Consider the following 25,683-nt stretch of genomic DNA (forward strand, 5'->3'; position numbering starts at 1 on the left):
TGATGTTTCTAGAGACCCAGCTGCTGTTAGACTTTGACAATCACGTTGAAACTATTTTGAGACTGAAATAGTGGTAGAATATAATAGCTCAATTACTGAGTGTGGCATGTGACGCCTGTGTTCTGTGATCTGTGCTGGGTTCCCAGTGTTCTCTTCATGGAATATAAAGTGTTGAATGTGATGTATATAGTCCTTTGCAAGTATTATGTCCTTCCCTATAACAGACAGTAAACATGGTCAGTACTTGACAAATGAAAAAACAAAGGCAGAACAGGTCCCAGTGGCTTTTACTTCTACAGTGTAATAGTTCTATGGATAGATAAAGCAAGTCCCTGAGGACTAAGATTTTCCAATGCTAGTAGCTAAAGTAATGCTATTAAGTCCATGTTTATGTACCTAAATAAGCAGTCTGCATTTCAACAGTACTGAGCAACCAGGACTTCCAGTGGTATGGAGCTGTTATAATACAGCCACGTCAATAGTACCTGCCCTGGCTGTAGCAGTCCAAGCTGTAATAGGTAAAATACCCAGCCCAGAGATGCCCCTCATATCAAGTAATACAGCCCCAATTTGTATCACTGGACACATCTACACATGCTTCTACAGTGCCGTTGTTACTGAGCCATCATTTAGTACTTTCTTTCAGAGGTAGTTACTGCGCTGTGCTGGCAGTGTACAATTATTTTTAGTCCCTGTGTTGCCACAGTGTTACACTATACCAAGGGAGAGTGTCACTAGAGTGACACAGTGTCATGTGCAGACTCGCCCACTATCTACAAAGGCAATGAATGGATTATAGCTGGCACTATTGTTCCCTGTTCCAGTAAGAGAGACAGGGCAAATACTTATTGCTCAAGGTAACTAATGCATTGTTCATCTTAAAAGTCTGTTTCTCATCAAAGAGTTCTGACTAATAATTATTTGACAATGGCTAATTTCAAAGCTAGCCAAGCATGAGAGATGTGCTTGTACACATTGTAAAACTGTTTTACACAGCAGAAACTATAAAAAACACACAGCAGTGGTAGTATATACTCTGATTTTGGTTTTCTTGTCAAGCATCCACAGTGTCACAATGTTAAATAAAAAACTTCTGCGTGTAGAGGCAAAGTATGTATTCTCTACTGAGGAGCACTCCGATGAACAAATCTGAGGCCTTACAAGAAAACTGGTTCTGAATTATTCAAGCATAATTCTCTCTCTCTTTTTCTCACACACACACACACTCACTTAAAATTATTAAGTTACATTGATTATGTTCATTCAACAAACTCAGATTCAAAGAGGTGTCTCAACTTTTATCAGTTTCCCAATAGAATGAAAAAAGTAAAGTAAAAAGGCTTTAGAGGCTTAGAAAAAGTACAGTTTTGAAAAAAAAGCATTAAGCAATTGAAAATAATGGTTTAAATGGAAGTGTCTTCTCAACCTTACCTGCCATAGCTCTGTAAATAGGATAAAAACTAACAAAGGGAAGTGTAAAAAGACTTTTAGAAAATTTGTGGTAACAGACTGCACATAAAAGCAGTCTGGAAGGAAAGAGGCAAAAGCCCAAGTCTTTACACTGGTTCTCGCTATAGTTATCAGTCAGTTGGTATAGTAGATAAAATTGGTAACCCTAGCATGGTTGGACTTTTTCTCCCTCCTAGAGCAGGTGAATGGGTTTTTTGGGTTTTTTTTTTGTTTGCTTGTTTCTGGTAGCACTGCAATGGTTCTGTTTGTTTGTGCCTATGGTATTTAAAGTAAGAAACAGCAGGTTGTCAAGTACATCATTCTGCATCAATTTACAAAAAAGATGTCAGTCTGTATAGTACAGGCTCAAAAAGCTGTGCATATGGTTGGGTTCCCCCCTTGTGGCTAAGAAGCAGTGATATATGAAATGTTACAGTAGTATAAACATTTCAAAATAGATTTAAAAATTCAGTGTATTTATTTTTTAACAAAAAAATCCTTATAGAAGGTCTTGATTTGCTGTGGAAAAAAACACTGATTTAATTTATTACACTATATTAATTATGGTCCCTGATGAACTTTTAATGCTACACTTACCATTGTTCCTAATAAGGAAAGCATTTTTATTTTTCATCTACTTATAAACTGCAAAACTTATTTGAGATTCAAAGGTAATGCTTCAGGACTTTTATACAGGTGTTCAAAGGTTTTGCTCTTAGGTAGAGTGATCTACCTGGTATTATCTATCTCTAACATATGCGGGCCACATGACATTTTTTCACTGTGACATCTCAGAGTTGAAGTGTGGGGCAAAGTCTTGCAAGGGAATGGAGAGGGATGTGGGGGTAAAACACTGGGGGGAAGTGTACATTGGAAAGGAGAGAAAGGACTAATACAGGGAAAAATGATGGAAACCTATGGAGAACAGGAGAAATAAAAATATTGAGACCAACAGGACCCACAAACAACAGGAACAGGAGAGAGTTTTGCAGTTCATTCAGAGAAGACATATATACACTGTAGTTGAGGCCAACAAGACTGAGCTATGCCCATTCTGCTTCAAGGTATTTTGGAAACTATTCACAAAAAGCATTGATCACAGAAGCCCATTGAGTATTTGTACTTCCCAGGATATTCTCCAGCTTCACAGTTAACTAATGTGAAATTAAAACAGATTGTACAGAAGCAATCAATTAACTAACAAATCCTAAATTAAAATATATAAATCAAAGTGTAATGTTAAAAGAGTATTTCAAAATCAAACTGAGTGAACGTTGACAGGAAAGTAACTCCAGTCAGTACTGATAAAAAAACCCACAAAAACAAAAAACACACAATGCTTTGACCATTCTTGTTATGTAATAATTTCTGTACACCCTTTGATTAAGAGAAACCATAAAATTCAAACAAAGTTATCAGGAGAAATGGAAAACTATATCATGATACATGGCTAAAAGCTAAATCTTTTTTTCTCTTCCTTGCATCCTTACTTTGAATTGAGCAATCTAGTTATTAATATATAAGAACGAAGAATCGCCATTTACTGGGTTGGATAATAGGTCCATCATCATGCCCAGTATTCTGTGTCACACAGGGCATGTCTACACATGTCTGCACTTTACTGTGCAGTAGACTATTATAATGTTCATTAAAGTGTCATGTAAAAAACGGTGGCATTACATTAACGTGCAGTAAAATAGGTTACTGTGCATTAAGCGTCACTAAAAAAGCATGCAAATGTCCTACTGCACATTAGCGCAGCCTAATGCCCACATTGGAGGTACTAAATGTAATGCACATTACAAATGACTTATTAATGCATGTGTAGATGTGCCCACAGTGCCAGACAGTGGATGCTGAAAGGAAGAGTGAACTGGGTATGACCAGGGTTTCTTTTTCACTGTTCCTCTCTCACTTGAAGCCTCCAGCATTTAAGGTTTAGGACTGTCTAATTCAGAGGCTATATCCCTAATTCCCATGCTCAATAGCTACTGATGCACCTGTTCTCCAAGAATTTGTCCTGTTCCTTTTTGAATCTAGCTAAACTGTCAGTTTCCACAACATCTGGTGTTAATGAGTTCCACACTTTAATTACACTCCAGGCATATCTAAATGTGAACTTAAGCACACCTAAATTTAGCACACCACATTAGCTTAATGCACATTAAGCAGGTTTAGACAGGCGCCTACATGTACAGGCATTAAAGCACATTAATGCTGTTTGTATGGACTGACTTGGGACTCCAGTTAGTCCCAAGTGAGCGCACACACACAGTGTTAATGCGCTTTAATACATCCAGATATTTGTTAATGCACTTTAACTATTCGCACCTAAATATGATGCCTGCATTTACTGTTGCATTATAGCAGACTTTAAAACTTCTCATGCATTATTGTTGTGAGAGGCAAGGATAGTTACTTTTCTCTGTCACAGTATCTGAAAAGAACTTCAACAGATTTCTCTCAAGCAGCAGTTTGTATACAGTATAGTAGTATACAGTCATGGCTGGGTAGCTGGTCCAACAGTTGATCCCATTGTGAAAAAAATGCTTTGATATTTGGCAAGACTTTTGATATTGGCAAGACTTATCAGATTAAAGGTGGACTATCTTATTCCACTCTGGTGATAAATTTGGGCAGAAATAGCCTCAATTTGCCATTTTTAATGCGCATTAAGGGCGCTCATGTGTAGACACATCCATTAATTTAGGCTAATGTGCATTAAAGCATCACATGTAGATGTGCCCACTGTGAAAAAAAGGACTTCCTTTTGTTAGTTTGAAACTTACTATCTAGCTTCCTTTTGTGACTCCTAGTTCTTCTACTGTGAGAGACAGTAAATAATAAATCCCTATTTCCTTTCTCTACACCATGTAGTATTTCATGAAACCTTATCATATCCCCGCCTCAAGCATCGCTTCTAAACTGAATAGGCCTAGTCTCTTTAGTCTCTCCTCATACCACTAATCTAGTTCTTTAATATCCTTTTTAAGGGGTGGGGACCAGAATTGGGAACAGTATTCAAGGTGTGGACTCACCAAGGATTTATGATGATACTTTCAGTTTTGTTTACAATTCCTTTCTTAATAACCCTTAAAACTTGAGTTGCCTTTTTGACAGCTGCTGAGCACTGAGCTGATGTTTTTAGTGAACATCTATGACTCCCAGGTATCTTTCTTGTGTGGTAACAGCTAATGTAAATCCTATCCTTGTGTGTATAATTCAGGTTATTTTTGCCCAGGTGTACCACTTACACTTATCTACATTGGGCAACTAAATTTACTAAATGAAATTCAATCACTCAGTCATGTCAGATCCTTCTGTAATTCCTCACAGCCTGCCTTGGTCTTTACTACTTTGAATAATTTTGTGTCATCCACAAATTTAGCCACCTCACTACTCACACCCTTTTCCAGATCATTTATGAATATGTTAAACAGCACTGGTTCCAACACAGATCTCTGGGAAAGCCTGCTGTTTACTTCTTTCCATCTTGAAAGTTGACCATTTATACTCATTCTGCTTTCCATCCTAGAGCCAGTGTGTAATCCATGAGTGGACATTACATGTAAACCCATGACCACCTAGTTTAGTTAAGAGCCTCTGATGGGGGACCTTGTCAAAGCTTTCTGGAGACCTCCCTGTTCCACCAGCTTACTGACACCCTTAAAGAACTCTAGTAGGTTGGTAAGTCACAGTCTCCCTTTGACAAAGCCATGTTGATTCCTCCCCAGCAAGTCTTACTCATCCATATGCTGAACAATTCTTTTTCTTTTTTTTTTAATTATTCTTTCTGCCAGCTTTCCAGAAACACAAGTTAGGTTCACTGCCTATAGTTCCATCTAGAGACTACATCATATTAAAATATGGTACTCACATTGACAAACCTCTAGTCCTCTGGTACCAAGGCTGTTTTAAATGACAGGTTGCATTTCCAAACTCCTTCAGAACGCTAGGGTGAATGACATCAGGTCCTGGTGATTTGCTACTGTTTAGTTTATCAATTTCCTCTACAACCTCATCGACTGAAACCTCAGTTTGGCTCAGGAGTGCATCTGGTAACAAAATTTCCCTCATCTTCCACAGTGAAGGCAGATGCAAATAACACATTTAGTTTCTCAGCAATGGCCATGTCATCCTTTAGCACCCCTTTTACACTGTGATCACCCAAAAGCCCAAATGACTCCCTGGCAGGTCTTTAGCTTCTAATACATTTAAAGAAATTGTTATTGTTATCTTTTGTGTCTTTAGCAAGTTTCTTCTCAAATTCTCTCTTATCTTGTCTTATTACAGATTAATATTGGCCTTGCCAGTGGTTATGTGCTTTTTAACTTCCTATATTAGAATCTGACTTCCATTTTTTGAAAGAAGGCCTTTTTCTGCTTATTGCCTCTGCAATTCTGCCATTAAACCATGCTGGCTTTCTTTTAGTCTGCTTTCTTTTATTTATGTATTTTTATTTGCAGCATGCATTTGCTCTGTGCCTCTAATCTAGTATTTTTAAGCAATTCTCATGCTACCTGCAAGTTCCTCATTTCTTTAGGGCCCCCTTTTAACTTCTAACTAGCTTCCTCATTTTGGTATAGTCTCCCTTTTTTAAGTTCAAGGCTACTGTGGTAGATTTTATTGTCTCTCCTCATACATGGATGTCAAACCCAATTGTATTGTGGTCACTACTGCTGAGTGGCTCAATAACACTCATCCTGTGCACTACTTAGGACTAGGTCAAGAATGGCCTTTCCTCTTGTAGGTTCCAGGACTAACTACTCCAGGGAGCAGTCTTTAATAACATTAAGAAATTTGGTCTCTGTAATCCAGCCTGATTTTAGATTGACAATGTCTATTTGTTAGTAGCTGAAGTTGCCATTATTACTGCATTTTCTACTGTCGCAGCCTCTCAATTCTCTTAGCATTTCAAGCTTGCTGCTTCCATCCTTGTCTGGGGGTCGATAATATATCCCCAGATGTCCTTTTTTCCATTGAAACCTGGGGTTTCTATCCACAACGATTCTATGGTTCCTCTCTTATTGGTTTAAAAATCTACTGTATTTGATTCAATACAGTTTTTGATTTAGAGTGCCACCCCTCCACCAGTGATACTATCAACTGCCAAAAGTCTTCCTCCTCCTCTTATTTCTTCTTCTCCACTAAAGGTTAGGAAGTAAATATACATTTTAAGGACAGGAACTTAAAATATGTTATTACGCTACCGTACATGGTGACAAAAGAAACACATATATCCATGTGCATTTCATGCCATGGTTTAGTTCTGATACACTTTACCATTTATAATTTTCTAAAACTTCTTGATCAACAATCCTGAAGGTGATGAAAATCTCACAAAATGTTTTTATTTTGAAATTTTAAACATACCACCTCCATATTTTATGGTATTTCCACCTGTAGTCAAAATTATGAAGCGTAGTCTTCCAAATTTATAATCAGAGAAATATATAATTGTCTTTGAAAAAAGGCATAATATTTCAACCCTATTTTCATAAAAAACATATTTTCACATATATTTTCATATTTTACCCCTTTCATACCTTTCACACTTCTGCAAATCCTTTTTCTGTGCACTGGCCCTTTCTGAGGGATGCAGAAGTGTTCTGTCCAAAAACGTGTAACCAGATCTACACATTGTTTTAAGTTGCTAAAAGGTCATGTTTTGATCCTTAGTTTGGCAAAGTTTTGAGTTTGATTTAAAACTTACCACCTTAAAAAACTTGAATTTTTCTTGTCCCCAAAAATGAGAGTGTATTGTAATGCATCATACTGTATTAATGATTTGGCAGCATTTTTAACCATTAAATGGCCAAAAGATTTTCAAAAAATTTGCAGAGGGAGGAAGCAGCACCAAAAAGTGGAAGTTTTATGATGTGTTAATTTGGGGGAATGAGAAGCTTTACTTGATAGAGTCATGCCATCTTAATTAGGACATTTGTGACAATTAGCATGATTTACCAAAAATGTTTAAAATAAAAAATGAGCCATTGTATTATGTCATAATTATAGATCTGATAAAATATTGAAGATAAAGAGATGATCTGGAATATAATTCTTCAATCTGTGCGTGTGTATGAGTGAATGAAAGTGAGAGAGAGAGAGAGAGAGAGAGAGAGAGGGAAGTTTTACTATAGGGTAAATTTGGAGCACATGTATGATACACAACCCTATTTCATAGTAAATCACTCAAATACAGGGTAAAGTTAGTCCTGGAAAAGTGTGTAATAACTTTACTACTCCCCTAGTCTTTTTCATTCTGAGGGAGCCATTTGCTCTGCAAGTCACTCTCACCATTTTATGGCCAGGTAAGCACTGAAATAGGATCTGTTGTCGGCAGCCAGCTTGAGACAGCTAACACTGCTTTCACCTTTTACTGCAAAGTAAATTTACTATAAATTATAATTCAAAGTACATTTACTTTCAAACAATCATAATATATGTCTGCACCCACATTTACGTATTGGCCAAATTTGTGATCTGGCAACCTGTAGATAGCTGGAAACCAGTCAACCCTCTCACATCATCTCAGGGATGCTCTAACCCAGGATTTTTCAACCTTTTTGGGCCAGTGTACCCCCAGTGGACAGTAGAGTCCTCCAGTGGCCAGATGAATGGGGAGGGGGGCAGTGGGAGAGCCCACAGCCAATCGGTGAGCGTGCTGGCGGCACTGGAAGTGGTGGTAGCAGTGCCCGCTGCCGAGTACCCCCTGAGGCCATCCCAAGTACCCGCTGGGGTACACGTACCCCTGGTTGAAAACCCCTGCTCTAACCTATAGTACCTGCTAACACCACCAAATGATATGTATGTCTGTTGGGGACTACTGGACTCTAACAGCACTCTGACACCCATGCCAGTAGACTCCTCTGCTGCTTACGGAGATTTATAGATATTTTCTGACTTTGAAATAATGCAGAAGGTTGACTAAGATTTGATTCCATCTGCCTAGCATCTTGACCATGTATATTTCATAAAAACAATATTTACTGTAGCATTAATCAATCATTTATTATATAATATTCTATAATTATGTTTTGAAACATATGTAATGAAGACTAATGGGAATGTAAGGTTTTACCAAGTAGTTCAAACTCAATAATTAATCATCAGATTTAAAATGGCATGCTGTAGTCCTTTATTATTTCTCAATTAAATGCATATTTAATGCATATTTTAATATTCAAAACTAGAGAATCATGTCAATTTGCTTTTACAAGATTATAAGGACTCAAAAGCACATATTGTCTGAAGATATGGTCCCTGGTGTCATAATGATGGGTCATACCAACAAAGACTTAACTCATATTGATATTCTTTTAACAAAACATTATAAAAAAAAATCTAGTTCTCTTATTGCAGACTCACTTTGAACTCCATGGGAGCGCACTATTTTCCAGGTCTCTGAAGTCACTTCTTTTACATCCACTTGGTAATGATGAATGGGGACACCTCCATGTGAGTCTGGCTTATTGAAAGACACCTTGGCAGTAGTCTGTGACAACTCTAGAATTTTCACTCCGTAGGGACTGGACGGCACATCTAGAAAAGAACAAACAAACATCAGTTTTATTGAGCACTGGTTACTAAATAATCCACAGCTAGTATCTGAAAATCTATCTCAAATAGTCTACATTTTCAAGAAAAAAATAGGCTATAAAATATTTCATGCATATGATTTCAGAACACTTCTTTTTTAGTTGAGTTTATAGTAAGTTCCATAATATGAAACCAGGGGGAAATGAAACACATTTTCTTATATGAGCAATTAAACAATACTCAAAATGTGTTAAGAGCATAATTCCAGTTCTGCAAGGAAATTGTTTCACATTTGTCTCTCTTTCATCTTTCTAACAGCGAACAGTCAGAGGAAAACTTAGGAGTATCTGATTATTTAGTTTACTGTATAATTATGTAAATGAGGATAAAAAAACTTTACATCAAATACAGATATAAGAAACAGTTATGTCTCACTAGGTCATTCAGATTTGAAAGTATCCAAGATTAAGCAAACAAAATATGGAGATGTTCATATGACAGCATTTAGCCATTTTTATTATTTAAAAAACCCAAAACACTGCAGCTGAGCACTCATTTCTTTTTGACAGATTGGACTCCACAGTGTTATTAAGGAAACTTTATATAAGGTGTCTTTTCTTATTTCAGATAAAGGATTAACTTGAAAATTGTAGGGATTAAATGTTTTGTCTGTAATTCAAAATACTGAATGGGTTGCAAAAAATATTAAGCAGGGGTTCACATTATTGAGATTCTAAGATATGAAATAAAAATTAAAAATTGATTTCAGAGTCAGAAGCAGAAACACTATATTACAACATATCCCACATAACAGGAAAAAAGATACATTTTAAGGATCTTCACAGAGGTTCTGGCTATGAATGTTATAAATATAAAGAAGTATAGGGGCAAGGGAGCATTTTTGTGTTCTGTGCAAAAGTCCAACTGTTTTTAAGTATGATAGATTTTGATTTGGTCTACATGTAATTTACTTCTTGCTTGCATATTTGATGTGATATTTCACATTACCTTGCAACATGGGGAAAATGCACTTCCTCTGTTTCTGAGTAGCATGGTACAAATGTTAACAAGGATACACAGAAGTCTAAAGATAACTAACATTTATCCATTTACTATGCCAAATCACATAAACTGAAGACTTTTAAAGGGATATAGGACTTCTGGAATGAAATAATCAATCAATCAATCTGAAATTCTATCAAATATTAGTATCTGAATTAATATAAGCAAAAATGGAAAAAAATGCCAACAATTAAAGTACAAAAAGATTATTTAAGGGCACATTCATCTTCCTAGCTCTCACACAAAAGGGAAGATTCAGAATCCTAAAATGGTTGCTATGCTTAAATCATTAAGGACCTGATCAAAAAAGCACATTGTTGCTTAAGATAAAATTTAAGAGTCTACAGGCATCCAAGTTTTGCCAGAAAATTTGGCAAAAATTTGCCTAGAGTTCTACTGGATATGCCCAGAACTGCCATCACTTTAGTAGGGCTGAGTGTCTTACTATCCAGCTCACATTTAAGTCATTCTGGAATAGAGAAACCAGTCATCTCCACATACAAGTCCCCTGAGAGGTCCAGTAAGTAGGCATACTTCTTGCATGTCTAGGACATACTGACTGTAGTAAGTATAGCAGAAAATAGGGAGTCATGGCTTTTATTAAAAAATATGACCAGAAGAGGAGGAAAAAGTGGTCACCAGTAGTCAGAACACTTGCACTGGAAACAAGTGAGGAGACACAATCTGACAGGATTCAAGCTATCAAGCAATATTGGGATAGGTCCAATAGAAAAAAAAAGGAGAATGGTGCACTCCAGAACACTTGCTGGGAGAAACCTTGAGAGAAGTGGATGCAGATCTGCCCAGGAAGGAGAGATTACTATTGCTAAGTGAAATAAACACTGGCCTATTCCCTTTAATGGTCAGCAGCACATGCCATTTCCTCCCTCTTTTACCACCACTCTGTTGTCCCTGCTGTTCCTTGCTGCTTCAGGAATGGGGGGAGCTCTAGAGCCACTCCTGCTCCATTCCTGTCAGGGCTTCAGGGAGCGGCTCCACAGAGAGTCAGATTTGGCTGGGGACAGAGGCAGTGGACAAGTTCTTTCTCCCTGCCTAGCCCCTCTGGGTGCTCCTCCAGCAAGGACAGGATAACCCATTCACCATGGGCACCATGGTTGTTGTCACTGGCCAAATCTGGCTTTTCATGCAGCCACTTCCTGCAGCTCCAGCTTGAGTGGGACATAAGCCTCTGGAAGAGCAGCAGGTGGATGTCCCTGCACTCAGAGGCATGAGTAAAGAGGGTGATGGGGGAACGGAAGGGCAGGAGAGGGGAGGTCCTGCCAAGAACCTAAGGGAAGGGAGGGACTGCCAAAAGTGGGGTTCAGGATTCTTATGTGCTTTGGGGAGTGAAAAGTCATGGCAGTTGTTTCCGTTGCATAGTCTGCCTTTTTTTTTTTATATATATATATATGTGCATAGAATACATTATGATACACATGGCACATTGAAGAAAACATCCCAGGCATAGACAGGAATGTCCTACATCTTTTCCTCCTGGAGAGCTGAATGCAATTGTTTTGAGACATATATCATGCTCAGTTCCTTTTCAGTATTGAACATCAAATACATTCTTGTTAAAAACTAGTAAAATACTGTCCAGAAAAAATAACAACATGCCAAAATGTTTAAAAGGAACCTACTTATGAAAGTGTGAAACCCACTTGAACAGTTACTCGTAATAGTATATTAAATGCACATCCTGTAAAGAATGCCACTTATAATTTAGGAACTTTTCAGCATGACAAATCAAATTTGATGCAGTTTTATATATGCATACAGTGAGTCATCTGATGTAAATAGGACAAAAAACAAATGTCACTAGCCACAATTAAGAACAGCTGCTTTATTTTCCTTTGAATAAAATAATTTAAGATATCTACTATTTCTTTCACATTGTATAAATATATTCCTTTTCCCTAATGGCAAGCTAAGAGACAGAACATCAGTACACTGAGTCCAGTGCGAACTCCAGTCCAATCTTGGAGTTATGTAAAGAATATTAAGTAGATCCTATAAGGGACTTATGACTATGTCCCAGATCCAGATAAACATTAAGCATGTACTTAAGCATCTACACATGAAAGCTCGTTAACTCCTACTAAGAGTTATGCCACTTCAGGTAAGGGCTAACTCTGGGCTGTGCTATCCAGATTGTGTTAGGACAGGGGCGGGCAATTATTTTGGGCGGAGGAGCGCTTACTGAGTTTTGGCAAGCCATCGGGGGCTGCATGACAGGCAGCTGGGGACAGATAATTATTAATTTTCTAAATTTTTTAGGGGCCCCGCGGGCCGGATAGAATGGCGTGGCGGGCGGCATCTGGCCTGCGGGCCGCATTTTGCCCACCCCTGTGTTAGGATAATTTCCGTCTTCTCCATGGAGAGAAAATGAGAAACTTGCAGTCCAGGGTGCACTACTCTGAGCCCTGCTCCCCACCTCCTGCTTCATGAACAAATTTTCTACCCTCCCAAACTCTTCTGCTTAGGAACTGCTTGGGGGCAGGCTGGGCTCTGCTAGTGCCAGGAGGGGCCATGCAGTGATCAGAACTTCACACCTGAGAGGTAGAAATATGGAGGTTGGGGCCTTCCTCCACAGGCCCCCCCATACCTGTCCTGGGGTGAGGTGTTTTTGGGGGGGGGGAAGAGTTCTGTGCTTTGGGGTGCCCTCCACCACCCCCTGCTGACCTCACCTGAGGCCCCCCAGTGCAATTTTAGGCCCCCAGTCTTCCCTGGAAAGGGTTACACCTTTTGCCTGGAGGTAGGCAAAAGCCATGGAAAATTTCAATTTACCTCAGTTCCTTGAGGTTAATTGAAATCTTCCTAAACTGCCTGTCCCATTTCCCCCCAAAGCTGCCAGTTCTCCTTTGGGTGCTGTAGCTTTCTGGGGTTTAGCATGGAGGTAACATGAAGCTGTGGGGAGGCATGCTTCCCTGCTCCCTATAGCTTCATTCACTGTCTCTCCCAGTTCTATGCTTCCATCACTGAAACCCTTCTCTCCCATGCCTTTCTCACTCAGAGCAGGAACAGAGCCCAGGGGCACCTCGAGACATATATCGTTTGGTTCCCCAGAGACAGGTAGCAGCAGTGCACCTGCACCACAACTACTTGTCCCTGGGGAATGCCCAGACTACACATGCTTTGGCATGTCAAGTTACCCCAGGGGCAGTAGGGGAGGCTGGAGCCAACACTGTGCTGGCCCCAGAAGCCTTACCCGGTGTCCTGGGGGCCTTCCAGGGCTGCAACGATGGTGATCCTGCCCAAGCATGCACTGTTTTGGTTTTTTTTCTCTGTTTTTTTTTTTGATCCCCGGATATCCAGGGGTCAAAAAAACCCATGGGGAAAAAAACATCAGAGCAGCACATATTCGGGCAGCACATTCTTGCAGTATGAAGAATGCTGGACTGTGTTGTTCATGGCACTGCAAATGTGACTGTGGCACCACATACTGCATGAATGCACTCATTTGGATGTGCCCCAGGTGTCCTGGCTTCTAGCCATGCTCCTGCTTGCCAGTCCTCTAGTGGCAAGTCAGAGCTATACACACAAGAAATGGTATTAACTCTTACCATGGAACTGTTCACATTGCTTAACATTCCACAAATTTAGTAAGGTCCAAGTATAACATGTAACTTCACCCTCAGTTACAGTTAAACTTAATTTTTACTTAAAAACTTAAGCCATTCATACAGTGTTTCTTGAAAATGCACTGGGAGTTTTTGTCTTTGTCTTAAGGTCTGAGTAAAAACTTTATCCCCTTGGCAGTAAGAACCCACCCATTAGCAAATAGATGTATATTAAAGTTATTTTATTGTGCATTGAGCAGTTAGAAACCTCATTAGAAGAAAGACTATGCCTGTTTATTGCATCATCACTAATAAGTTCAGTTGCTGTCCTGATACTGCTGTAGCTTTGAATGGCAAGTTTCAGAATTGAAATCTAGTTGGCCCTGATCTACTTTGGTAATTCTAATGGAACTACTTTAAATTTGGAAGTGGTGGGGAATAACTATACAAAAAACAAACAAACATATCTCTCCATAGAACAGGATCATAGAAAAGTAGGGCTGGTAGGGACCTAATGGGTCCCTACCAGAAGGCCACCTAGTCCAACTCCCTGCTCAAGGCAGGATCTTCCCAGATTAAATCATCCCAGCCACATGTCTGTCTAACCTGCTCTTGAAAACTTCCAAGGATGGAGATTTCACAATTTCCCTAGGGAGGATGTTTCAAATGCTTGACCATCTTCATAATTAGAAAGTTCCTCCTAAATTCCAGTCTAAATTTCTCCTGCTGCAGCTTAAAACTGTCGCTCCTAGTCATGTCCAATGCGGCCACAGAGAAAAGCCCATCTCCATCCTTTCTATGATTACCCTGAAGGTATTTGAAGACTATTATCAAATCCCCCACGGTCTTCTCTTCTCCAGACTAAATAACCCTGGCTCCTTCAGCTTTTATTCACAGGACCCGTCTCCCAGGCCTCTGATCATTTTGTTGCTCTTTGCTAGATTCTTCCAAATAGTCCACATCCTTTTTGAAGTGAGGGGCCTAAAATTGGATGTGGCACTCCAGGTGAGGCATTACCAGTACTAAATAGAGAGCAAGTGACACTCCTGTTAATACAACCCAGTATGTTGTTGGCTTTTTTTTGCAACAAGAATACACTGTAGGCTCATACTCAGCTTAGGGTCCATGTCCTTCTCTGTAGTACTGCAGCCTAGTCAGTCCTTCCCAGTCTGTATTTGCACATGTGGTTATTCCATCCCAAGTGCAGGACTTTTCACTTGTTCTTGTTGAATCTTATTTGATCGACTGTGGGACATTTCTCCAATTTATCCAGGTCTTTCTGGAACCTAGCCCTACCCTCCAGAGTATATATATTTACATTGCTATATTCTTCACTAAGGGAGCATATTACTATTCTTCACTAAGGGAGCAGGCAGTTTAGGTTACAAGAATTTTGCTTATAGTGAAAATCCAAGCATTATTAGAAGCAAAAGCTTCAAAGCACTAGCAACAAAAACCCTAATTAGTAAGCTATGAAATGTGAATCTATAGCATGGCTCTATCTGATCTTATTTTTGAGCACAGCTTGATTCTGTAACATAGGTCATTTATAAGAAGCTCCACCACCAGGAACACTTTCTTCTCACCTGTCTTCATTTCATTAACCTTCATGTACCCTTATTATCATTAGATACAAAATGAAAAAGATAGCATGAGAATTCGCTTGTTGTCCATAAGTATAAATTCAGTTTTTTACTTTAGGTGTTTCAATTCCTGCTTTCAATTCTACACAGAATGGAAAATGTAAATGTAAATTTCAGATATTTTTTAAATCCCTATTTTATAAACAAAAGTTTAGACAGGCAACCTCTCATTACTTGAATGAATATACACTATATATATATACAATGTATATGTTACCATTCTACAGCCAAGAACAATAATTCCTAGAAGGGTGAACCGACTAATTCATTTGGACTTTAATACCTATTGCCACTCCAGGGAGCAAGGCATAGGTATGGCATAGGAGCAGGGCCATGCTGACTCCAGATATGTAACAGTTATTTTCATAATCCTGTCAATCTTCATGAGGAAAGTGGAAGTAACTAGGTTAGATTATACCCTGCATAAAACCCTACCCTACCCTACTTCAAGGTCAGATATAAAAAAAAGATTGAGTAGATTGCTGATGAGAACCTACCAGTATTCTAAATTTTTTGTCAGATTTAAGCAACCCTACTCAGACTTACCTGTGTCTCAAGTGTCTACCTTAATTACTGCTTACCTACTCTAGTGCCTGGTCTGACTTCTGATCAGCTTCTTCAGTTTCCTGACTGGTGTGGAACTTTTTCTCCTGACCTTCAGATTTGAACTTTAATTTTGGCCCAAACTACTGCTCCACTTGAACCATATTTTGGACTACCCATGGCCTAGTTATACCCTGGTCTTACTGCCCTGCATTCAATTCAGCTTTGTGTTGCTAAATATTGAATTAATTAAAAAGAAAAAAAAATGTCTATCTATCATGACTTTCACATTAACATCTTTTGTTTTAAACAAAATTTTACTCATATCTTAAAATTTTAAGCTTACTCATAGCAATATGAGATTTCATTAAATTTTGTGAAATATTTTTTAAATAGTAAAAATTTAAGAAAAAGGTAGTATGTGTATATAATAATTAAAGTATTTTTCTCTGCATATTGAGATTTCACATAATATTATGACTAAACTAGATTTGGGCAAGTCTAGGAATGTCTGTGCTCACCTCAGGCTCTGAAAGCCATTGGGACAATCTGCCAAGCTCACCTGGCTTGCCAAGCCTAAGCCTATCATAGGAGAAAAACAACATTTTAGTAGACTTCTATATCATAAACTGTGGTTGTGATATAAAATTACTTATAAATAGCAAGAAAAATATTAAAAAAATAATCCAGTTCTGCATTCTTAAAGATGTTTATACAGCAGTTCAAATGCTCAAGCAATGAAAAGGGGAAGATAACAACAGTCTGATATTGTCAGGAGCTGAACATCTTATTTGAGGTATCCAACAACTCCAAATCATAGGGATTTCAGAGGGAACTGAGAGTCCTAACTTTCTTTCAAGAAGTTGTGGGCATCTTGGAGGATCAAATCTGAAACTGGATGAAATGCTCAAACTGTTCTTGTAGCTTTACATACTGATTAAATAGCTCTTGTATAACTGGGGTGAACAGGCACAGTTCTCCTGTAATAAGTAAGCTATTACTGCAAACAGAATCCTTGTTTAAAAGAGGATTTTCTTCTGTCATCAATAAATTTAATCTTTAAAGGATGGCAGCCAAAATAAAGACAATGGCATTGTGCCATACAAGCACTTTTCAAGTTACAGTAAACAGAAATAAAATAATGTCTGCCCTGCTAGAAAACAAAGCAAAGCAAAGCAAAGCAAAAAACAAAACAAAACAAAAAAACCCAACCCCCAAAAAACAAACAACCCCCGCCCCAGCAAAACTCCCTTAGAATAATACCTAAAGAAGTCAGTGATTTCTGAAGAACTTAAGCAAAAATTAATTCAGTAAAATAATATATGCTGTATTTGGGTGATTTACATTATGCAACTACTATATAATACTACTGAATAATAATATGTTTGGCATATTATAATAATATACATTATTCAAGTATTCTGTGTTTCAACATTAGTACTTACAATTACAGCTAGATAGTGGTGAAAACCCTGGCTGTATTAAAGAAAAGCCTAAGAACCTTAATAATGTCAAGATTTTACCTACAAGGAGTAAAATTAAAAGGATAATCTTAAATCAACCAAAAATAAAGCCACCTGAATAGTAAAAGTAGGAACAAACCAGCAGTCAACTGTTAGAATTATGAGATATGAGAATACGTCATGGGTTTCTAGGGTTCCGACTGCCCCTCCCAGCCTTAAAACTTATCCTTCTGAGGGTGTGTCTACATGAGGCATTTACCATGTAGCTGATTAATTAGCTGCGCAGTAAGAGCATCTTTACATGGGGGCACTTTAATTAAAGTGGTTCTTGGGAGCTGCTCCAATTAAAGCACCTGCACCATCTTGTGTATTCAGTGCCTTACACTTCAAAATGGATCAGGGGCTTTAACTAAAGCTCGTTCAAGTCTGCTCTGTGTAGTTAAATTCATGCACAGTTTCTGAGAGAACTAAAGACTGTAAATTGTTTGAAGCAAAGACAGTTTTTTACCATGTGTTTTTACAGGTTTTAGTACAGTGCATCCCTGATATGATTGGAACCTGTGGAAACTACTGCAATGCAGATTCTGCACAACTTTTATAGTTAATGATATTAATAGCACAGTAACTAGTGACACTAGGAGACACTGGGTTTCCAATATTAGGTTTCTGTTTGATCACATATAAGTATTTTGTTTTGGCAATATATAATATCAATGTCAGTATTATCTTGATATAAGGATGATAAGTTTTCTAGTAGACAGGGGAGTAATCAGTAAGTCTGTAGATGACCGAGAGGGTTGATCTGAGATCTGCATGTCTGACTACAGATGTGTAAAATAGTTTCAGAAGAAAGGAGTAGATCCCGGTTACATTAGGTCACAGCTCTCCCTTTCTCTCTCACATCTCCATAGATGAGATGTTTCTCTCACCTCCATAGTTTGCTTTGTCATAGAACACAGCACCATTGGGCTGAGTTCAGTGCTTAAGTCTCCCAAATATTGATATTAATATCACATTTCTTCATCTTGGTTTTCTAGGTGTCATTGGATCTCTTCCTTTGCCCACCTCTACAGCAGTGACCATAAATAAATTGGGAGTACAGGACCTGTTTTGGGAGCAGATTGTCAGGCATCCTGATGACATGTCCTGTCTAATGGAGCTGCTGCTATACAAACATTGCTTCCATGCCAGTGGTGTCTGCCTGAGTCAGAATGCTGCCATTCATTTTTCTGTCCTTCCAGTTAATATGGAGGAATTTCCAGAGATAGATTAAAGGAGAAAACAGCTTGGTAGATTTGGCTTGCATCCTAATGATGATCATTGAAGACACAATTTTGGAGACATCCAAAAGCAACACTAATAGATGTTATCCAGTGTTGATCATTACTTGTGTTTACATTTTGGGAAAGTTGGCTACCCAGGTAGCCGAAATGTTCAACATTCTCCAAGGATTGTCCTCTAAATGTAATGCATGGAGGAGCAGCTGGTTGATTTGGGTTGGGTTGGTAAAGTACCTTGGTTTGTGAGAAGTTGACAGTGAGCCCAAGCATTTCATACACATCACAGAAGCAGTCAAGAATGACCTGGAGCTCAGTAACAGAAGTATTGGTTATATTGTATTTGAAATGTAACCAGTTGATAATCAAGAGATTCCCATCCATGCTGTATTGGATGCTGACTCCAGATAGAAGTCTGTTAGCTGTGAAATGTGAACTAGCTATAATATATCTGGAAATGAGTGTTGGTGTAATCACACATCCCTGCTTGCCTCTGGATTTGGTAGTGAAGAAGTCTGTTTCAGATCCATTGCTTAGGATGGCTGCTGTCATGTCATTCAGAAGAAGTCTAATAATGGTAACAAATTTTGGCAGACATCCAAATCTCATTAAGATCTTCCATAGTGCCTCTCTGTTGATTGAATCAAAGGCTTTAGTCAGGTCATTGAGGTCCATATAAACAACTCAGTCTTGCTTGAAATGCTTCTGCAGTTGTCTAGCAAAAATATGTATGGTACCTCTTACCTGTGTGAAACCACATTGGGATTTGGGTAGAATTTTCTTAGTGAAGAAGGTGAGTCTACTGAGGAGAATGAGGGTGGGGCTCTTCCAAGCTATGGATAGGAGTGCAATACCATGATAACTGGTAAAATCCAATCCATCTCCTCATTTAAATATGGTAATAATTCTGGCATATCTCAAATCATAGGGAATCTGGGAAATCTGAAACATATTTCTAGATTTTCATAGGGACATGAAATTGGTAAGATAACATTTTTCCATCTTGCTTATACATTTCATTTGGTATTCTACCAGGACCACATTTTGTTGTTCTTCATCTGCTTAACAGCTTTCAAGACTTCTTAAGTAAATGGATCTGCAAGGTAGTCCTTAGTGGGATTTTGTGGAATGGCCTTTATGGTGTGGTCTTTGATATTAGAGTCACAGTTCAGAAGCTCCTGAAAGTGCTCCTGCTACCAAGAATTGATGGCAGATCTATCTTTAAGGAGTTTTTTTTCTATCCTTGGACCTCAGAGGGATGGCTTCTTGTGTGTTTGACCCATAAGCTTTGGTTGTGCTGAAGAAACTAAGCATGTCATAGCTGTTGAAAAACTCTTAAATCTCTTTCGCTTTGTCATCCCACCACTTGTTCTTTCACTCTTGAGTTTTCCTCTGGGTCTTGGTGTTAATATGGTAATGTGTTTTCCTGCTGCTTGTAATTGATGTAATTCCGCCAAGCTTTAAAGGCTCTCCTTTTACTGTCAATGAGAACTTGCATTTTCCTATCACTCTCACTGAACCAGTTTTGCGGTATCTTTGTGGAAACGCGTAGAGATTATTTACAGGCCTCATGGATGCCTTTCGATATATAAATAGGCTGAATAAAGCATTTCTAAATCAGCTAATTTATCATTCTCCAAATATTATATACCAAGAAATACAACTTGAGTTACTTGGATTTGCACAGAACTTTGATACAGTTCTTTTGCAAAAAAGTATGGATCGAGTTTAGTGCAGAATTCATTGAAAACATGTTAAACAATTTGCTGCCACAGTGAAAAGATGCTAATCCATTTGAAAAATTGACATCAGTTTCATATGCGATATAGCTGGATTAAAAGGAGGAAATAAATCACTGATAAGTATATAGCATTTGCATGCTATTTCCCTTGCAAATACTTCTACTTAGATTCAATTTACTGTACAGCATTTCAATATGGCTTTCATGTAAGAACATAATACATAACAAATACACAATGCATACAAACAATAAATTCATAATCAGAATGGTAATAAACTCTTCTAGCTAACATCTTAAAGCTGATACTGAGGGTAATTCTGCATAAAATTAGTAAAAACTGAGCCAATGTCAACTTCTTACATACGTGGGAGAATTACTTGTAGCCAACACAGCATTTAGAGCTGAAGTGGCAGCAAATGAATTTGGAGAGAGTACTAAATCAATGTGCTGTAATTGGTGCTACTGTGTCGTAGTGCTGGCACACAGCTTTTAGTAACACTAATTGCTCAGTAGCCTAATAATACTGAGCTGTAGCATATTAGCATGGATTTTGCCCTGCACACTACTGGTCAGTAGAATTAGGCTACTGCACAGTTAAAGTCTTGTGTAGAAGCACTCAGAGAAGCTTACAATAATCCACGCACAGCATCTCTGGCTTTTTAGTGATATTGCTTTGGGAGTTTAGACCATAGACAATGCGTAAGTGTTGGACAGTTGGGGGGCACAAATCCATGCCATTGCCACCACCCCAACTGCTGCCAGGCACTGGCTCCAGCTGGGCTGCAGCCCCACATCCCACCATTGGCAGAGAAATTTGGGGGAGGCACATGCCCTCTGTGCTTCCCTCCCATGTCAGCTATGGTTTGGACCACCATTTCAGGTAGTATATGCTGGTATAGCTTCACTGTCTTCCAATTTGAACCAAATGAAACTGTTTCTGAGTGTGGTTATAATACAAGGAATCACTGTTCTATACAAGGACAATATCACAGAGCAATACAAAGACAAGACTTCTTTTAATATAGTTTCCTATTTTTCTTTTTCTCCCACCTTGAATGTTGGGAAGGAGAGAAAAGGTAGTTTTCCTAGTCTCGTTCACCTTTTAATTCCTGGGCTCAGGGAGCTGGGTTTCAAAAGCAAATGTTCTGTGCTCCACAGGGATGGGGAAGTGGTTGTGATAGATGCCATCTGTATGACTCCCGATAACTCAGGAAGCCTCATGTGAATCAAACAATGCATCTGAGATCAGGAAAGAGCACCTGCATGCTTCCCCACTGCTTGGTTCCTCCTGAGGACTCTGGGAAAGGTATGGAGGACAGATGCTACTGCTCCTTGCCAGGCTTGGGTAATGTACTGGGGCCTTTCCTACATTGCTCCCTCTGCAAACAGAGGGATGCTCCCCACCTATTCCCAAGATCCTGGTCTGGGAAAGGCATGGGTAGCTTCTCAGACATTTCCACCACTAGAAATGAATGCTGGTTTGTGGCCTTAGTCTACTAGAGACACAGGCAGATCTGGTAAGACTGTTGAATAAAACAGAAGTGACTAAGAGCTTGGTCTGGCACTTGATATTGTGAAGACCGATGGAATTTACTCAGACTATTCAAGAAAGTAAGGTCCACATCCACTAGGTAGCTTATACAAGATAATGCCTCTAATATTTATAAAATGTAGCTCATAAATCAAAAGAAAAACACAAAATAATGGCTATTTACCACCTATTATAACCAGTATTGTCTTCCTACAGGTGTAATTTTCATTTGTTTGTTTTTCTGTTTTTAATCTAAATAGAACACATTACAGAAAAACAAATATTTATTCTCCTCAGGCTCAATGTGTGCATAAAACACTTACAATTTTCAGGAAGGATTGCAGGATGGTACCCTATATTTAGGATAACCATATGAAAAAATAGGAAATACAGGACACTCTCCACCACCACTTTCCCAAAACAGTGACACTGCTGGAGGCAAAGGCAGGGTGGGGAGGCACACACCAGGCAGTGGCGGTGCCTGCCCACTTACCTGTCTGGCACAGCAAGCTGCTTTATGCTGCTTTGCCTCCCTGCTGCACTGCACCCCATGCCCCTGCATTTCCAGGATGCTCATTTTAATTCTCATCAGCTGGCCAGGACCAGCATCCAAAATCCTGGACTGTCCCAGTTAAATTGGGACATATAGTCACCCTACCTATATTGTTTATTTTTAAATTGATTAGATATTTCTTACTCTGCTGCAGCATTATCAGCAGAAAATGATGAAATATGTTTTTAATGCAAAATACTATTATTTGAATTACACAACAGAGATAATTTCCAAGGCTAATACAAATTTTTAACCTTTAGTTTTCAGCACATTTCCTCATCCATAGGTCTGTAATACATATGAATCCTAAAAATGACCTGAGTAAGGTATGCAGGGGTGTAGGTTGTAGTCGTGTTGGTCTAAGGACATAGGCAGACAAGGTTCCTTGGGTGAATTTGATATCTTTTATTAGACCAACCCAAACAATTGGAAAATAGTTATTAAGCAAGCTTTCGGGTTCAAAAACCCTTTGTCAGGCTAAGGAAGTTTCAGCAGTTGGTGTGTGCTCTTCCTGGATGGAATGAAAAGTAAAGAAGCCAGGGGCTGGGCTGGGGAGTCAGTTGCCAGGCAGATTATAATGTGTCAAAAGTCCAATGTCTATATTTAGTCCATGATCTCTAGTATCCAGGAGGTTGATGAAATGGAGTTCATAGGCTCGTCTCTGGGAAGCGTTGTGTAAGTTTCCCTTGAGGATCAGGACTGAGAGATTGGAGAGAGAGTGGCCCTCCTGTGAGAAATGTGTCCCCACTGGTAATTGGGTATTCCTGTCTTTGATAGATTTCCGGTGTGCATTCATTCTGGTGCGCAGTTGTTGTTTGGTCTCTCCTACATATTTTCCATCAGGGCATTTGGTGCATTGGATGAGGTATATTACACTTTTGGAGGTGCAGCTGTAAGATCCTGGGATGCTGATGGCTCTGTTGTGGGGTGTAGTAATAGTGGGGGTGGTGGAGATGTGTTGGCAGGTTTTGCATCTCTTGTCCTAGCTCCTTTTGGTGTGTTCTGGGCTTGAGGAAGTTTGCTTCTGGTGATGAGGTTGGCGAGGTTCAGTGCTTGTTTGAAGGCTAGGATGGGTGGCTCTGGGAAGATCTTTTTAAGAATAGGGTCTTTTTCTAATATGGGTTGCAATTTTTTGAGGATTTTCCGTACAGGTTCAAGGGATGGGTGATAGGTCATAACCAGCGGTGTGCGATTTGTGGGTGTTTTTCTTCTGTACTGCAGCAGTTCTTCACGTGGTATCCAGGTGGCTCTTTCAAACGTGCGATCTACCTCTCTGGAGGAGTGTCCTTGCTGGGTGAAAGCCTGTTTAAGATGGGTGAGGTGGCAATCCCGGGTGTTCTCTTCAGTACAAATGCGGTGGTATCTGAGGGCTTGGCTGTATATCACAGCTTTTTTGGTATGTTTAGGGTGATTGCTGGTTCTGTGCAGATATGTATGTTGGTCTGTGGGTTTCTTGTATAACGTGGCCTGTATTTTATAATTTTGGATACTGATCATCGTGTCTAAAAAAGAGATGTTGGTGCTGGAGTAAGGTATTTCTTTTGGAGTAATGTACAGTACACTACTGTAGAAAACACTGAGGAAACAGTGGAAGCAAGGGGGCATCACCAAGGACAATTACACCTCCATTGCTCAGGACTGCAGGGAGGCTGTTAGGAAGGCCAAGGCAGAGAAGGAGCTAAGCCTAGCAACCAGAATTAAGGATAATAAAAAGTCCTTCTTCAAATACATAGGAAGTAACATGGGGCCCCTACAGGACAGGCTTGGCAATCTGGTGGTAGCGGCAAACACAACAGCTGACCTCTTTAACAAATTCTTTGTCCCCATATTCCTGAACAGGGATGGGGACATCTCCCCCACTAGAATTGCAGATGGGCCCAGGGGAGGTACTGACATGCCTAAGGTCAGGGACGGCCTAGTTATGGAACTTTTGGAGGGGCTGGATTATTTAAATTAGCAGGTCCAGATGCTCTTCACCTGAAGGTGCTGAGGGAATTGGCAGGGGTCATAGCGGGGCCCCAGGCATGGCTCTATGAGTGCTTGTGGGGCACTGGCCAGGTACCAGAGGGCTGGAAAAGGGCCAATGTGGTCAGCATTTAGAAGAAGGGGAGAAAGGAGGACCTTGGCAATTATAGGCCAGCCAGTATTACCTCAGTCCTTGGGAAGACCTTTGAGAAAATTAACAAAGAGCACATCTGCAAGGGCCCAGCAGGGGAGGTAATGCTCAGGGGCAACCAACATGGGTTCACTGAGGGCAGGGCCTGCCTGACTAACCTGGTTTCTTTTTATGATCAGGTCACAAAGTCCCTGGACGAAGGTGTCAGGGTGGATGTCATCTTCCTGGACTTTAAGAAGGCCTCTGACACTGTTTCCCACCATATTCTTTTAAAAAAACTAGGTGACTCTGGCATTGATGCCTACAGGTAGCTGGGTGGCAAATTGGCTAGATGGTTGCACCCCGAGAGTGGTGGTGGAAGGGTCATTTTTGACCTGGAGGGATGTGGGCAGTGGAGTCCCCCAGGGCTTGGTCTTGGGGCCTGTACCATTCAACATCTTTATCAGCGATCTGGATGTGGAATGAACGCTGTCCAAATTCGCTGATGACACCAAGTTGTGGGGTGAGGTGGACACAATGGAGGGGAGGGACAGATTCTAGCTAGATCTAGACAAATTACAGAGGTACCAGAAACACACCAATAGGCTGGGGAACACCCTTGTTGTCAACATGGTGGCAGAAAGGGATCTTGGAGTCATTGTTGATTCCAGGATGAACATGAGCCGCCAATGTGAGGAAGCAGTCAGTAAGGCTTCCCCTCTATGTGGCATTGGTCAGGCCGCAGTTGGAGTACTATGTCCAGTTCTGGGCGACATACTTCAAGAGGTATGTGGCTAGTATTGAGAGGGTCCAGAGGAGGGCCATTTGCATGGTCAAGGGGAAGCAGGGCAGGCCCTATGAAGAGAGGCTAAAGGGCCTGAATCTATTCAGCCTCCACAAGAGAAGGCTAAGAGGGGATCTGGTGACAGTTTACAAACTCACCGGGGGGACCAGTGGGAATTAGGGGAGGCTCTGTTCCCCTGGGCACCATCCAGGGTTACTAGGAATAACAGCCACAAATTGTTAAAGAGAAGGTTCAGACTGGACTTCAGGAAGACGTTACTTTACAGTTAGGGTTGCCAGGCTCTGGAATGGGCTCCCAGGTGAGGTAGTATTCTCTCCTACCTTGGGGTCTTCAAGAGGAGGCTGGACAGATATTTGGCTGGGGTGATACGGCCCCGGCACCCATTCCTGCCTAGGGCAGGGAGTCGGACCTGATGATCTGCT

At 39.9% G+C, this 25,683-nt stretch overlaps 1 protein-coding gene across 1 annotated transcript in view; it reads right to left on the reverse strand.

Moving 5' to 3' along the window:
• Positions 1 to 25,683, reverse strand: part of NCAM2 (neural cell adhesion molecule 2) — a 260,790-nt gene that overhangs the window by 112,819 nt on the left and 122,288 nt on the right. The window contains exon 12 of the mRNA XM_025200916.1: positions 8,818 to 8,991. Coding sequence (XP_025056701.1) covers positions 8,818 to 8,991 — 174 coding nt within the window. The remainder of the gene's footprint in view (positions 1 to 8,817; positions 8,992 to 25,683) is intronic.

The sequence above is a fragment of the Alligator sinensis genome, unplaced genomic scaffold (assembly GCF_000455745.1).
Source record: "Alligator sinensis unplaced genomic scaffold, ASM45574v1 scaffold382_2, whole genome shotgun sequence".
NCBI classification, from domain to species: domain Eukaryota; kingdom Metazoa; phylum Chordata; order Crocodylia; family Alligatoridae; genus Alligator; species Alligator sinensis.